At 40.2% G+C, this 15,749-nt stretch overlaps 1 protein-coding gene across 1 annotated transcript in view; it reads right to left on the minus strand.

The window, feature by feature from the left end:
• The window catches only part of LOC100950607 (ATP-binding cassette sub-family A member 3-like), a 305,157-nt gene that overhangs the window by 227,277 nt on the left and 62,131 nt on the right, over nt 1-15,749 (minus strand). Inside the window, exon 5 of the mRNA XM_023513852.1 lies at nt 6,035-6,294. Within this exon, the coding sequence (XP_023369620.1) occupies nt 6,035-6,294 (260 nt within the window). The remainder of the gene's footprint in view (nt 1-6,034; nt 6,295-15,749) is intronic.

Genomic DNA, 15,749 nt, shown 5'->3' on the forward strand with positions numbered 1-15,749 from the left:
TGCTGGGGTTCTGAAACTATCTACTCTCTGAATTTCAGAATCTCTTGGCATGTCTGGAAAGTTCTCTTTCATAATTTCATGAAGAAGAGCCTCAGTGTTTTGTGAAGCAACGTCATCACCTTCAGGGATTCCTATAAGGCGAATGTTAGTTTTCTTCAAATTATCGGAGAGCTCTTTGAGAGTGAGATCCATTTTTACTCTCCATTTCTTTTGATCTTTGTGTTCCTGGGCTTCTTCAATAGCTTTGTCTTCAGAATCAGAGATCCTTTCTTCTGCGTGTTCCACTCTGTTTCAGAGGGATTCCACTGTGTCTTTCAGATCCTTGAGGGCTGTAATCTCTTGTCTCAGTATTTAAAATCTTTGATCATTTTATCTTTGAAATTGTTGAGTTCTTGATACATCTTTTGAATGACTTCTTGAGATATTTGTTGAACAATTTCTTGAGAAATGTTTTGAGTAATTTCTTGAGAGATCTTTTGAATCATTTCTTGAAATTCTACTTCCTTTCTTTCTTCCATTCTGTTAATCTTATTTGCTATCCACGTTCTGAACTTGATTTCTGACATTTCAGTCATTTGCTTTTGGATTGGGTCTTCAATTACGTCTGCCCCATTTTTTCCTTGGGGGAATTGATCTATTCTGGTTATTCGAGTTGCCAGAGTTTTTCCGCTGATTCTGCCCCATTCTGAGTTTGCCTTTTTTGGAGGCCTTATCAGAACTGTTCAGTTGGTGGCTTCTTTTGGTTGTTCAGAGAGAGAGACAGAGCATGTCTGTTGTCTTCTCCCAGTTCTTGGGTGCTGGGGCAACTGGGGTGCAGTGGAACGGCAACAGCTACATGGGAGTGTGCATGGCTGGATTAGACCTCGTTCAGCCTACTCGGGCAACCAGGGGGCAGGAGACTGGCAGTAGCCGAATCAGTCCTAGCTCAGCACCCTGGAGCATCCACGGGGTAGGGGAATGGCAGTGGTATTGTAGGGTACGCAGTGACCAGATCAGTCTTAGTTTGGCCCCAGCAGGTTAGCAGGGGGGACTGGAGGATTCCTTCACCGTGGCCTGTTGGACATGTGCGGCACTACCAAGTCAATCTATTCCCTCCCAGCCTGGGAGCTGGAGTGGGGAACTCCTCCACATTCGTCTGTGGGACACACATGGCTCTAACAAACAGTTCTTGGCCTGCCCAGAGTGCTAGACTCCTCCACCACCTCCTGCAGGGCACACGTGGCTCTAGCAAGCAATTCTGGGCCCACCCAGCACAGGTGCTTGGAGCAGGGAACTCCTCTGCTGGCCCCCGTGTGGTGTGCGTTTCTCTAGAAGGCTGCTTGGGGTCTGCCTGGATTGGAGGACTCTTCCGCCACTGCCCACGGGACACCCGTGGCACTAGCAAGCAGTTCTGGGCCCACCCAGAGCCCTGGAGCGGGGATCTCCTTGGCTGCCTGTGGGGTGCATGGCTCTAGCAAGCAGTTCTGGGTCCGCTCAGAGTGGGGGACTCCTTTTCCACCGCCCGTGGGGTGTGTGAGGCTCTATCAAGTAGTTCTGTGCCTGCCCAGAGCAGGGGAAATCCTGTGTGGCCATCTGCAGCCCACAGGAGGTGTGCGGCTCTAGCAAGCAGTTCTACAGCTACCCAGAGCCCTGGAGCAGGGATCTACTCTGCCACCCATGGGGTGCACAGCTCTAGCAAGCAGTTCTGGGCCCTCCCAGAGTGGGGGACTCGTTTGCTGCCACCCGCGGGGCTGCACAGGGCTCTAGCAAGTGATTCTGTGCCTGCCTGGAGCAGGGGAATTCCTTTCCAGCAGCCTGCGGGAGGCTTGCGGCTCTAGCAACCAGTTCTGGACCTGCCCAAAGCCCTGGGGCGGGGTTCTTCTCTGCCGCCCGTGGGGTGTGCAGCTCTAGCAAGCAGTTCTGGGTCCTCCTGGAGTGAGGAACTCGTCCGCCGCCACCTGCGGGGGTGTGCAAGGCTCTACCAAGTCATTCTGTGCTTTCCAGGCACAGGGGGCTTTTCTGCGGCCACCTGCCACCTGTGGGAGGCGGGTGGCTCTAGCAAGCAGTTCTGGGGCCCACTTTGTACCTGTATTTTATGTTCTTAAATGATCTTCCTTGGATTTATAGCTTGCTGAACTTCTTTCTGGGCTCAGCTCCCCGTCTTTGGCTTCATAGATTCTGATTCCAACCAGTTTTTCTTCCTTTGCTCAGGAACCTCTGACCAGGGTTGCTACCAGTCGGCCATCTTCCCCTATTTTATTATTTTAGCTATTATAATTTTTTCTGTATATTTTATTTCTGGTATAGTTGGTTGACTTGAATGTTAATGGTAGCTAAATTCACAATTGCTAAGACATAAAATTAACCCAAGTGCTCATCAACACATGAATAGATTAATAAACTATGATATGTGGATACCATGGAATACTATTCAGCCATAAAAAGATGAAGACTTTATATCTTTTGTATTTACCTGCATGGAGTTGAAGGACATTCTCCTTAGTAAAGCATCACAAAAATGAAAAAGCAAGGCTTGACATCTGTGGCTCAGTGAATAGAGTGCTGGCCACATACACCGAGGCTGGATGGTTGGAGCCCAGCCTGGGCCTGCTAAACAACAATGACAACTACAACCAAAAAATAGCCAAGAGTTGTGGTGGGCTCCTGTAGCCCAGCTACTTGGGAGGCTGAGGCAAGAGAACTGCTTAAGCCCAAGAGTTTGAGGTTCCTGTGAGCTTTGATGCCACAACACTCTCCTAAAGGTGACACAATGAGACTCTCAGATTAAAAAAAAAGAAGAAAGAAAAAGAAAAAGCAAGTATCTAATGTACTCAATATTAATATGAGACCAACTGACGAACAACTATATGCTCACACAAGAAAAAAAAAAACACAATTAAATTCAAGTAGGGGAAAGGAGGGAAAGGAGAGGAAGAAGAGGAAGAGAGATCAGTAAGCTCTTACCTAAAAGGCACAGTGGAAGGCTGTGGGTGAAAATGTGGTAGAATTTGCTGAGTAGTAGAGGCAGATGAAGTTATCCTTTTGATTTATTTAGATTACAATTTATGGAATATTTTAACTATTAGGGAATGCAGATTGTGAGGCAAGGGATAAAAGATAGATAGAAGATGTGTATATCTCAGGAAGTAAGTGTGCAGGGAGATCACAATATGTATTGGGAGCCCCCTAAGTCTGTTGAACATGACAACACAGGCCTTGGAGAACAGGGAAAGAAATCACAATCACCAAGATGTGAAAAAAACTCAAGTGTCTATCAATTTATGAATGGATAAATAAACTATGGTATATGTATACCATGGAATACTATTCACCCAGAAAAGAAGAAGAAGACTATATATTTTGTATTTATCTGGGTAAATTTAAAGAACAGCCTCCAAAGTAAAGTGTAAAAATTATGGAAAAAGAAAGAAAGAAAGAAAGAAATGTCTTAGGGAGGCCTGCTCCTTCCACCACAGAGCCTGGACAAAGGTCTCTGAGGGCTAGCCTAGTTGTTGCTAGATGTGCTGGGAACAGCATGGGCAGCTGACTCCTTGATAAGAGAAACAATTTCTCAGGGCTAGATAAGAATAACAATTTCTTTCTCTCTCACTCCTGGTGTGGGTATGCCATCTACCTATCTGCCCTGCAGGGACCTGAAGGCTTAATTATCTCCTGTGGAAACTGTGAGCATGGTCAAACCTGCTGTCTGCTCTTGCATCCTGCTTCTAAGCTTTGTTCTGTTTCATTAACTGCATCTCAATTCTTTAGTTTATAAATAACATAGAATATAAGTAGCTTAAGATCAACTTAGCTGAAGTAGTTAAAGAGTAGCTAAGTCAAAGTGGTAAATACTGTAAAGGATGATATATAGTGTAGTTTTTTGCTTTCCCCTATGATTATTCCTTTGCTGATTTGAAAACTATAAATGTAATAAATACTCAGTTAACCTAGAACATGGGGCCTTCCCTGTTCCTCACAGTTTGGTAGCTATGGCCCCCTAAGTCCCTCTTTGAAAATCTTATGTTGTCTCTTTTGTCTTTATTTCTTTCATTCTTTTGTCTCTACCAAGAATTAGGGATACCTGGGTTGTGTTGGGGCTGGCTCCCCTGCAAAAGGGTATACAGCACAATCCCCTGGGTGAAGAAGTTGAACTTTAACAAATGCAAACAATGCAACCTAATCGTTTGTACCCTATTAATATAAAACTAAATACATAAAAAAGAAAAAGACACAGAAATGTAAAACTATCTGTATTGATGGATTAGAAGAATCTGTATTGTTAAAATATTAATATTATCAAAAATAATCTATAAGTTCACTCACTAGCAAAATCCAATATTATTTTTCACACAAAGAGAAAAATATTTATAATATTCATATGGAACCAATAACCTGTTTTCTTTGAGATAAATCCATTCAATTACACCCTTAGGATTTTTGCACTTTTCTGTGTGTATGTATGTTATAAAATAAGGAATAAATATTGTTAGCAATATGAATGGCTTGTACAGCATGCTCTAGGTGACACAAAGGTAAAAGTACTTAATTATAGTTAAGAATTGAAGAGAAACGTCAACAAGAAGATGGCAGCTATGAAATGTAAGCCAAGGAAATTAGTGTGTGTTCATCAGTCAGAAAAGAGAAAGGCATTACAGAGTAAACAAACACAAAAAACTTCAAATTAAGTCATTCATTTTGAATGGAAGGAATGGGAATAACTGGAGTAAACAACAACATCATCATTATAATGGAAAGTAGCTAGGTGCCAAATGTTTGAAAATTTATATGCTTAAATAAATTATTTATTCAGCAGGCAATAGGATAAATAAATTCATAAAATACATGTATAGCCATCTGCATCATAGGATAATTACCAAGGCAACAATGTGCCAGGCAGATCAGGAAGTGAAATACTGGGTAGAGAGATGACAAGAGATAGGTGGAAGAAATAATGTGAACCTGATCTGTAAAGGGGTATTGCCAGTAATGAAGGAAAGGAAGAAAATGACATGACTCATGATTATATAAAGGAAATAAGTGAAAGGGAGAGACCAAGATATTAGTAGCTACAGATCACAGTTATTGAGCAGTTGGTATGGGCCAGGCACTATACTAAGCCCTCTACAGGCATTTCCTCATTTATGACTCACATAAGCAGGCCTGGGTTAATTTGAGAGTGATAATTTTTCTTTTTTTAATTTTTTTTACACTGATTGCATTTATTAGGTAAAGTCCCTGTTAAAATTGTGTCTTGCCCCCAAAAGCTGTGGCACACACCAAGACCCTACTTCCCTCCCTCCTTCCCTCTCTCTACTCTTCCTTTCTCCCACCCCTCCCTCCTTCTGAGAGTGATAATTTTCCATATAATATCTCACTTATTTTGACAGCTCTGCTAGCTAGGTATTATGATCACAATTTACATCTGAGAAAATAAGGTTTATAAGTGATATGCCATGTTATACAGTTAGTAAATAATAGAGCCAGGATTCAAAGCTATGACTTGTCAGAGTCCCTGCAACAAAGTAGATAATAAATAAATAAATAACCATTGAATAAATAATTGGTTAAATGAATGATGACTAGATTTTGAACTACAAAGCTTCTGGCTGGCTTATCACAACCTGCTCTGGAACATAATATAATACTGGAGAAGACTATAAATGGTCATTAAAAAAAATAAAGTCACAGATCAGAAACTGGTAAAAAAAATTAGAAAATCATAGTATCTTGAAATGGTATTGAAATTCATCTAGATATATTAATAGTTCCAATAGTCCAGTGAATTATTTCTGGCAAGGTTTTAGGTTTTTGACATTCAAATTCTACCTGTAGAACTATTGTGAAGCCATTGCCTAGAACTAAAACTAAAAACCATACTAATAATACTAATAAAAATTATAGAATATTGCTAACAGAGCTAAGTACTTAGTAGTTGGCTGCTGCTAAGACATAACCATCCAACAGTGTTGAGTGTGAAGAAGTAATTCGAATCTCCACAAAAATTTGCCTTCCCCCTGACAAAAAGTTCTATCTTCTACAAGAAAAGTAGAGTTACCTTCAATCGGTTTTCCTTTTCCCACACAATGGATTGAATGAGGATAAGATGATTCAAAGAGAAGATACATTCAATTACTATAGGAAGTAAAATACCAACAAATGAAAAGAAATAATCATGACGATATGATGGGTATGGAAATCGTTGAACAAAAATGCTGGTATCATTAAACATCTTTTGTGCTCCAGTGCTGCTATGATAGAGCATGATGGCTTTATCTAAGGCATGTTGCACAGCCAGGAATCCTTCACTGATGTACCCTAAATCAGAAAACAAAGATTGCTAAGTACAACAGATGAAAAAAATAGCTGAGCTTAACAAAGAAAAAGGCAATTAAAGCTTATAAAGATAGCAAAGCTAATAGTTGTAATGAGGCTCTTCCCGTAGTTGAAATTTCAGGAAGCTATCGTATTTTTATCACATAAATGTATAGTAAATACTTCCTATAAGGATCTTAATGCTCAACTGCCTAGAATTGAAATATTGCATGGAATTATATAGCTGCTTTCTCAATTTCAATTAACTGACATAAATGAAAATTGAATTAATTATTAGACAGATAATGACTTTTATTCTGGACCCTGGACATTTGAAAGACAAAATGAAGTGCACACAAGAAGTGGTACAACTGAATGACTGGAAGACATTGCTTAACAAAGTGCTGCCTTTTGACCTGTGATAACATGCAGTTTCTTATTTGTACATGAATTTAGTATAAAGAGCAAGTACATAAACACTTCTGTAGAAATTTAGCAGTCCTAGGGCATTTAAAAAGAAATATTTCTATTAATTTATACAAGTCCTATATATCTATGTATTATGAATTGGAATCTTGTGTCAGATATACATATTGTGCTTATTTTATCCCCTTTGAATCTTGCTTTTTTTATTTCTTTAATAGTATCTGTCAATGGGAAATTTTGATGAAGTCCAATTCATCACTTTTTTTCTTTTATAGTAAGTAGCTTTTTTGTACTAACAAATCATTGCCTACTCCAAAGATATTCCCATACATTTTGTTATAGAAAGTTTATCATTTTAGCTTTATTATAATTTTAATTAATTTTGTGTAGGGTGTGATCATTCTTTAGAAAGATTCATTCTTTCCAAATAAATATCAAGTTTTTCTAGCACAATTTAAGAATATTTCCCTTTCCTAGTGAATTATATTGGCATCTCCAAGAAAACACAGTGACCATATCTGTATCAAATCATTTCCCTGTTCTTTCTGTTGGTCTCTTTGTTCATCCTTATACTTCTACAGGGATGATGATGTCTTAATTTCTGTAGCTTTAATCAGGCAGAATAAATTTTCTGCCATTGTTCCTTTTTAAGATTATTTTTCCTAATCCAGAGCCTTTACATTTTCAAAAATTTAAAATAAGCTTGTTAATTTCTTTAAGAAAATCTGCTGGGATTTTTGACTGTGAATCCATTTACTCTATAGATCAATTCAGAGAGAATTTACATCCTAACAATTTTGAATTATCCAATTAACTAAATTAAGATGTTTTATCATTTGTTCAGATATTTTAAATTTTTTCTTCAGAAATGTTTTGTCAATGTTGGTGTAGGTTTAGAATTTATTTTTATATGCTGTACTAATATCTTGGGATTTTGCTAAATTAGCACATTAGTTGCAATAGAGGCGTAGTTTTTCTTATCTTATCTGTATACATGATTCTGTCATTTGCGAACAAAGATAATTTCACTTCACTCCTTCCTTTCTTTTTCTGATACAGACTAGAAATTCCAAGAATCTGCTGAATGGAATTGATGAGAGCAGCATCTTTTCCTTATTCTTGAAATTAGGAGGGAAATATTCAATTTCATTAGTAATCTACAATTTTTTCATAGATAAGCTTTACTAGATTGAGGAAGTTCATGGTTTTTGGTACTTTGGGTAGAAAAGTTTTTTAAAATATACTTTTAATTTTGAAAAAAATATTATCTTTGTATAAAAATTGGAAAGGCAGTGTAGAACATTCCTGTACACCATGTATTCTCAACAGAGTTAGTATCACCCTAAGAGGACAAGAATACACACACAAATATAGAGTATATCTATGGTATTAAAATTTAATGGAAGGAGCAAATAGGGAAGAAAATTGTCTAGGAGGACTCTTTAAAAGGGCATTAACAACAACAAAAAAACCCCAAACTGAGAAATATTGCTATATACCCCATATCAAGCTTTCCCCATATTACATCTCACATCACTCATTGTACATTTGTCAAAACTAAAAAATTAACATTGGTGAAATACTATTTGTAATATATACAAACTTTATTTAGATTTCACCAGTTTTTCCACAATGTCTTTTTTTATTTATTTGTTCCAGGATCTCATTCAAGATATTGCATTGCATTTTCTTGGCATGTCTTCAAAGTCTCCTCAGATCTGTGAAATTTTCTTTCTTTTCTTATTTTTTCATAACTGTGAGAGTTTTTAAAGAATATTGGTCAGACATTTTTGAGAATGTTCCACAGTTTGATGTTATTGCAATGTTTTCTAACTAATAGACTAAGGCTATGAGTTGGGGTAAGGATATCACAAAGGTGAAGTGGTCTCTTCATATAATTATATCAGGGGATATTTGATATCAAAATGACATCAATGGTCATATTAACCATCATCACTGGGTTAAGGTGGTATCTGGGTTAAGAATATAGTCTATTCTTTGGAGATATGTGATTCAAGGGAAAGGGAGTATCCTATTTGGAAATTTTCTCTAATGAATATTTATGCCTGCCCATCCACTTACTTATATACTTATTTATATAAATATAGAATCACTGAAATTTTTTCTGTTCTTTGAGTAAAAATTATTACTATTGTTTTTAGTTCAGAGGAAATAAAACATTTTTTTTCTTCACTTATTTTGATGATTGGAATCTTCTAGCTTTGGCTAGTAGGAACTCTTTCAGATTGGCTTTCATGTAATTTTGTACATGATCAATCCCAGCCACATCTATACTTTATTTTAAAAAGTACTTCCTTTACTCCTGGCACTATAAGATGGATCATCTTGTATATTCTCAACCCAAGAAAAGGAACTAGAGCTATTTAGAGACATGACTCATTTTAGGGACAGAGTTGAGTGCTGTATTGCTACTAAGGTATATCTACTTTACAGGCCTTCCCAATAGACAAAGTTAGGAAATATATGCATTCTAATCCATGTATACATATACCTCTATATTTCTGTATCTATCAATCTTTATAAAGTAAATATAAGCTCATATTAGGTCTCCAACTATTAATTAAACACTACAGTGTTCATTCTAGCCCTTACTCCTTATTTGTTTGTAACTTCTTTCTCTAATACTGAGAAACCTGAACCCTAATATATCCCCATAAGAAAATACCCTTGTGACAAAAGTTTACCAACCAGACAGAAGAATTTATACATATTTATCTTGTCTTTAGCCTTAGAGTATCCATTTGAAACAGTTTTCTAACAAGTCATGTTGTTTGCTCTTATTTCCTCTTGCTAGAGCTGCACAGCTCCTGTGGGTGGCAGGTGGTGGCAGAGGAGTCCCTGGTCCGAGTGGGCCCAGAACTGCTTGCTAGAGCTGTGCATGCCCCTCAGGGGCTGGTGGAGGAGTGCCCCACTCTGGGCAGGCCCAGAACTGCTTGCTAGAGTCTTGTGGGCCCTGTGGGGGCCAGAGGAGGAATCCACCACTCCATGCAGGCCCAGAACTGCTTGCTAAAGTCACACGCATCCATGGGTGGCGTGGAGGAGTTCCCCACTCCAGGCTCCTGCACTGGATGGGCCCAGATCTGCTTGCTAGTGCCACAGGCATCCCGTGGGAGGTGGCAGAGGAGTCCTCCTCTCCATGTGGGCCCAGAACAACTTGCTAGAGCCATGCATGCCCTGCAGGCAGCAGTGGAGGAGTTCCATGCTCCAAGCACCCATGCCAGATGGGCTCAGAACTGCTTGCTAGAGCTGCATGTGTGCCATGGGTGGCAGTGAAGGAGTTTCCTGCTCCAGGCACCCAAGCTAGGCAGGCCCAGAGCTGCCAGAGCTGTACGTGCCTGGCATCCCTAGCCAGCCACCTGAGAACTACAAGAGGATGATTAGTTGAGAGGTAACCGTACTAGAATGGTGGTAACCTGAGGAGAAGAGCAGCAGCCACAGCAGTGGGAATAAGAAGGCTCAAATCCCTGAGGCTCAATCAGACAGACATGCCCTGCCTCACTGGGCAAGCAGAGGAAGACAGCATCTTCTCTGGTGGCAGCCACTGACTGAATGGTCCTGGTATGTTCTCCACATGGTATAAATTCAGCATGGGGTGGAATCAGCAGAAAAACTCTGGTAATTTGAATAACCAGAGTAGATCAACTTCCCCAAGGAAGGATGGGGCAGATGCATCCCATACATAAATAGATGGCTAAAATGTCAGAAATCGAGTTCAGAATTTGGATAGCAAATAAGATTAAAAGAATAGAAGAAAGGAGGGAATTAGAATTTCAAGATGTTATTAAAAAGATATATCAAGAAGTTTTTCAAAAGCTGTCTCAAGAATTCAATGATTTCAAAGATAAAATGACCAAAGATTTAGAAAGACTGAGGCAAGAGGTCGAGCCCTCAAATATCTGAAAAATACGGTAGAATCCCTTGGTAACAGAATGGAGCAGGCAGAAGAAAGGATCTCTGACATTGAAGACAAAGCTTCTGAACGTGCCCAAGTGCATGAGGATGAAAAGAAATGGAGAGAGAAAACGGACCACTCTCTCAGAGAGCTCTGGGGTAATTCGAAGAAAACTAATATTTGTCTTATAGGAATCCTTGAAGGTGACGAAGTTGCTTCACAAAGCACAGAGGCTCTACTTAATGAAATTAAGAAAGAGAACTTTCCAGACATGCCAAGAGATTCTGAAACTCAGATAGCAGACAGTTTCAAAACTCCAGCATGACTCCTGAACAAGACATCCTCCAGGCACATCATAATTAACTTCACTAAAGTTAATATGAAAGAGAAAATTCTGAAAGCAACTAGACATAAGAAAACCATAAACTACAAAGGGAAGAATATTAGAATGACTGCAGATCTCTCTGCTGAAACCTTTCATGCTAGAATAGGGTGGACATCAACTTTTAAGCTAAAACAAAATAACTTTAAAACCAGGATCCTGTATCCAGCTAAACTGTGTTTCATTTATGATGGAGAAATTAAATACTTTAATGACATTCACACGTTGAAGAAATTTGCTATAACTAAACCAGGCCTCTAGGATATTCTCAGACCTATCCTCCATAATGACCAGCATGATCTTCCACCACATTAGTAAACTCACACAGAAAATTTTGATCAAATTCCAACTTCAATAGTGGCAAAAGAATTAAAGACGTCCACTGGACTTTTGGAAGACTAGATACCCAAAATTATACTGGGTTTATCAATATTCTCAATGTGAATGGCTTAAATTGCCCTCTAAAGAGGCATAGGCTGGTTGACTGGATACAAAAGCTCAGGCAAGATATCTGCTGCATATAAGAATATCTTACCCTAAAAGACAAATATAGACTCAGGGTCAAGGGATGGTCATTTATATTCGAGGCAAATGGAAAGCAGAAAAAAACAGGTGTTGCAATTTTATTTGCAGCTACAATAAGCTTTAAACCAACAAAAGTAAGCAAAGATAAAGATGGACACTTTATATTTGTTAAGGGTAATACTCAATACAATGAGATTTCAATCATCAATATTTATGCGATCAACCAGAATGCACCTGAATACTCTAATAGACATGAGCAACTTGATTTCTCCCAGCTCCATCATAGTTGGAGATTTTAATACTCCCTTGGCAGTGTTGGATAGATCCTCCAACAAGACGCTTAGCAAAGAAATTTTAGATTTAAACTTAACTGTTCAGCATTTGAAGTTAATAGACATCTACAGAACATTTCATCCTAACAAAACTGAATACACATTTTTCTCATCTGTCCATGGAACAGACTCCAAAATCGACCACATTTTAGGTCACAAGTCTAACCTCAGGACATTTAAAAGAATAGAAATCATTCCTTGCATCTTCTCAGACCATCATGGAATAAAAGTTGAACTCAGTAACAACAGGAATTTGCAGACTCATACAAAAACATGGAAGGTAAATAACCTTATGCTGAATGACAGATGGGTCAGAGATGAGATCACAAAGGAAATTACCAAAATTTTGGAACAAATTGATAATGAAGATACGAGTTACCAGAACCTCTGAGATACAACAAAAGCAGTCCTAAGATGGAAATTTATAGCATTGCAAACCTTTCTCAAGAGAACAGAAAGAGAGGAAGTTAACAACTTAATGGGACATCTCAAGCAACAGGAAAAAAAAACCACTCCAATCCAAAACCCAGCAGAAGAAAAGAAATAATCAAAATTAGAGGAGAATTGGAGGTGGAGCAAGATGGCAGAGGAGATGCATCCCTGAATCAACTCTCCTGGTGGTTTCAGGTGAGAGTGGGCTTATTGGATCTCTTCCATGTGAAGTCCTTGAGCGGATAAGCAGCGCAGGGTGAGCAGCAAAGAGGTGAATTGCTGGATTGGAAGTGTAGCCCAGAACTATGGTGTCAGCCAGAAAAAACTCAGGGCAGCAGCTGAAATGGCACCATCTGCGACCTGTGGCGCCAGGTCCATGGCTTGTGTCCTGTGGTGCCAGGTCCGCAGCTTGCTTCCTGAGAGACAGAAACACATCCCTCCCCCACAAAAGGCTCCTGTGACCAATTCGTGGGGAGTTTGCATGTCTCTCAGAGAGTGTGGTGAGGCATGGATTCCCGGGCAGAATTTGGCAGCCAGAAATGGGAGACATTTGGACCCAGTTTGGGGTGTCAGCGATCCAGGCATTTGGACAGAAACTCGAGGGGAAGGGACTCTGCTTAGGAACCAATCCATCCTGTAATTTTAGAAGTCTGTGTGGAGCTGCACTGACGCTGCAACTGGCAGGGTGAATCGGTTCCCATCTTGCAAACACTGAAGAGTCTTTTGAACATTCTGCTGCAGAGGTGGCAGTTGTGGCCCCTCCCCCATCAGAAATAAACTAAATGCCAAGGGCAAAAGGAGCACTCTAGCTCTTTTCCCTGGACCACACAGATTTGTTTGAGGGGAAATCAGACGTTAAGTGCAGGGAATTGGTTCCCTTCCTACAAACACTGAAAAATCTTTTGAACGTCCCGCCACCGCAATGGGCAGCGGCAGTGGCAGCGGCCCCTCCCCCACTGAAACTCGGACCGGGAAAGGGGTGCCCCAGCTCTTTTCCCTCGGACCACAACGGTTTTCTGTTAGAGGGGAAATTAGGAGTTGAGTGAAAGTCTGGCAAAGTGCGAACTTGTGTCCCAAGTTTGGAGGACAGATAGGAGTGGGCAGCCAGCCAGGAAACAGATGTAATGTAAAACCTCCAAAATGGCATCTCCATAATACCTCCCCCAGAAGCACGGAGAACTCAATTTGATCTGCAGCCAGCCATCCAGCATCTGAAGTTAATCCAAGACGCCCAACACTCTGCGGGAACTTTGTAGGGAGAATCTGGGCATCTTGCCAGCAAAGATTCTCCATATATATATATATATTTCCCCCCCTTCTATTTTTGGTATTAGCGCAGGGACCACCCACAGTGCCACCTGTTGTCTAGAAAGTATACTGCAGCATAATTATATAATATATATTTTTAAACTGGAACCCCACTGCATTGAAAAAGAGACTTGTTTGTATATACTCAAAAAAAAAAAATAATTTTCCTAGTGGCGCCCTCCTTTTCGCTTTTTTCTTTTTTTTTAATTTTTAATTTTTCACTTTTTATTTTTATTATATATATATTTTGATTCTCTCTCTTCTTGGATAGTTTGCTTTCCTATTTGTTTGCTCTATCATTTTATGACCAACATTTCTGTGGTTATCTTTTATTATCACTATTTTTTTTTCTTTTTCTTTCTCCCTTCTTTCATTTTTGATCTGTTAATTGACTGGTTTGTCCGTTGCTCTGTTTACTTCTTTGTCTGTTTGTTTACATGTGGCTGAGTGTCAGGGCATTGGAGTGCTTATATGTCTGGTAGCATTTTAGTCTGTTTATTTGTCTGCCTGGTTTCAATGTATTTTGTACTTTGCTAAATCCCCAGGTTGGCTATATTCCCTAATTAAAATTTTCACATTCAATAAGAATTTGGAGGAATAGTGGATGAGAGCTGACTAGAGCTAGCTTTCAACATAAACGTCAGTTCAGGGAGAGAGACAACTACCAGAAGAACCCAACGAAGCTGAAAGTGTGGAGCTGAACTGAGAGAAGAGATAGATAAACACACATCCTTCCCACCGAGGCAAACCATGACTTCAAGAAAACAAATTCCAGGCTTAGATTGAACTGAAGCGGAATATTCTACAGCTCCCGTTGAGTGCCTGAGGCAGATAGGCTTCAACTATCTCTGCTGGCTGGCCACAAAGAGTGGTCACCAAGTGGAGAAGGTATTGACATTACTGGGACTCTGTCAGGCACAAAACTCTGATGAACTCATTGACTTTACCTGGACTCTGGTAGGCACAAAACCCTGACTCACTTGCCCATTGGATAGGACTGGGTTACAGAGTCTCGGTCAACAGAAACTGTTGGTGGGGTTAACTGAGACTGAGTTTACCAGAGTCCAGCGGTCAAGGGTAAGTAAGGAGGGGAAAGAGACATCAGCCTCCTTACTCCAAATTGTCTACTGAACAGGCCTTTCTGACTCCTCAGAGCATCAGAGCGAGCCACACTTATACCACCAGTAGACTCCTATTAATTAGTTGCTAGAGACCCTGTGATCTTTCCAACCAGGGAGTGGGTACTGACTGGGTCAATAGGTTTGGATTTCTTGATTTGGGCAAATTAACTGGTGGTTGAGGGAGAATCTCTGATGCTGTCGGGTTTTTCTCAGGCCCAAAGTGTCCTCAGGTGGAACATTCACCAGTTGTCACTGAGTGCCTAAGATAGTCAAGTCTCAGTTCCCTTTGCTAGTGCAGGTTGAAGAGCAGTAACTGAGTGGAGCTGGCACTGGCTCTACTTTGATTTTGGCAGACACAGAGCCCTGCCACACTCGCTTATTGGGCAACTAGGTCACAGCCCCCCAGGGTCTCCAGTGACTGGGTGTGACAAATGTACAAGGTGGGGTAGTAAGCATCAACCTCCCTAGAATACTTTATTTGATGGGCAGGTCCCTCTGACCCCACAGAACACTGGAATGGGTCATACCTGCACTGCCAGAAGATCCCTGCTGTACAGTTGCCAGAGACCTCTCAAACTCCTGCACCTGAGAATTGTGTTAACTGTGACACTTGTCTCATATCATTTGAACTGGGCCAATGACATGAGAAGTATCTAAAGTGATACCCTGGGGGTGTGGTTGAGGGAAGGTGTGGTTTTCCTTTCCCAACCATCGCCAGTAAGGGGAGGGGTGACTTAATCACTCTTATTTCTCCACAGCTGATCTTAACCCAGAGTAATTGATTTTCTAAGGTAGAACAGATACCAACTGTAAACAAGATAGAGACAAACAGACCTCTAGGCTCTCAGAGCATAGCATTATTTGCACCCTTGGCAAAGTCCTAGGGGAAAAAATACAGATACTAGTCCCAGCCTTTGCCCAAAAAGGCCAGCAAAATATCACTCCCAGAGCCCCCAATCCAACTTCCTCCTACCAGCTCACCTAGCCAAGCAGAGTAAATCCAGCATGGGGCGGAGCCA

This window comes from Otolemur garnettii, unplaced genomic scaffold, assembly GCF_000181295.1.
Source record: "Otolemur garnettii isolate 467f Iridium unplaced genomic scaffold, OtoGar3 scaffold00044, whole genome shotgun sequence".
NCBI classification, from domain to species: Eukaryota; Metazoa; Chordata; class Mammalia; order Primates; family Galagidae; genus Otolemur; species Otolemur garnettii.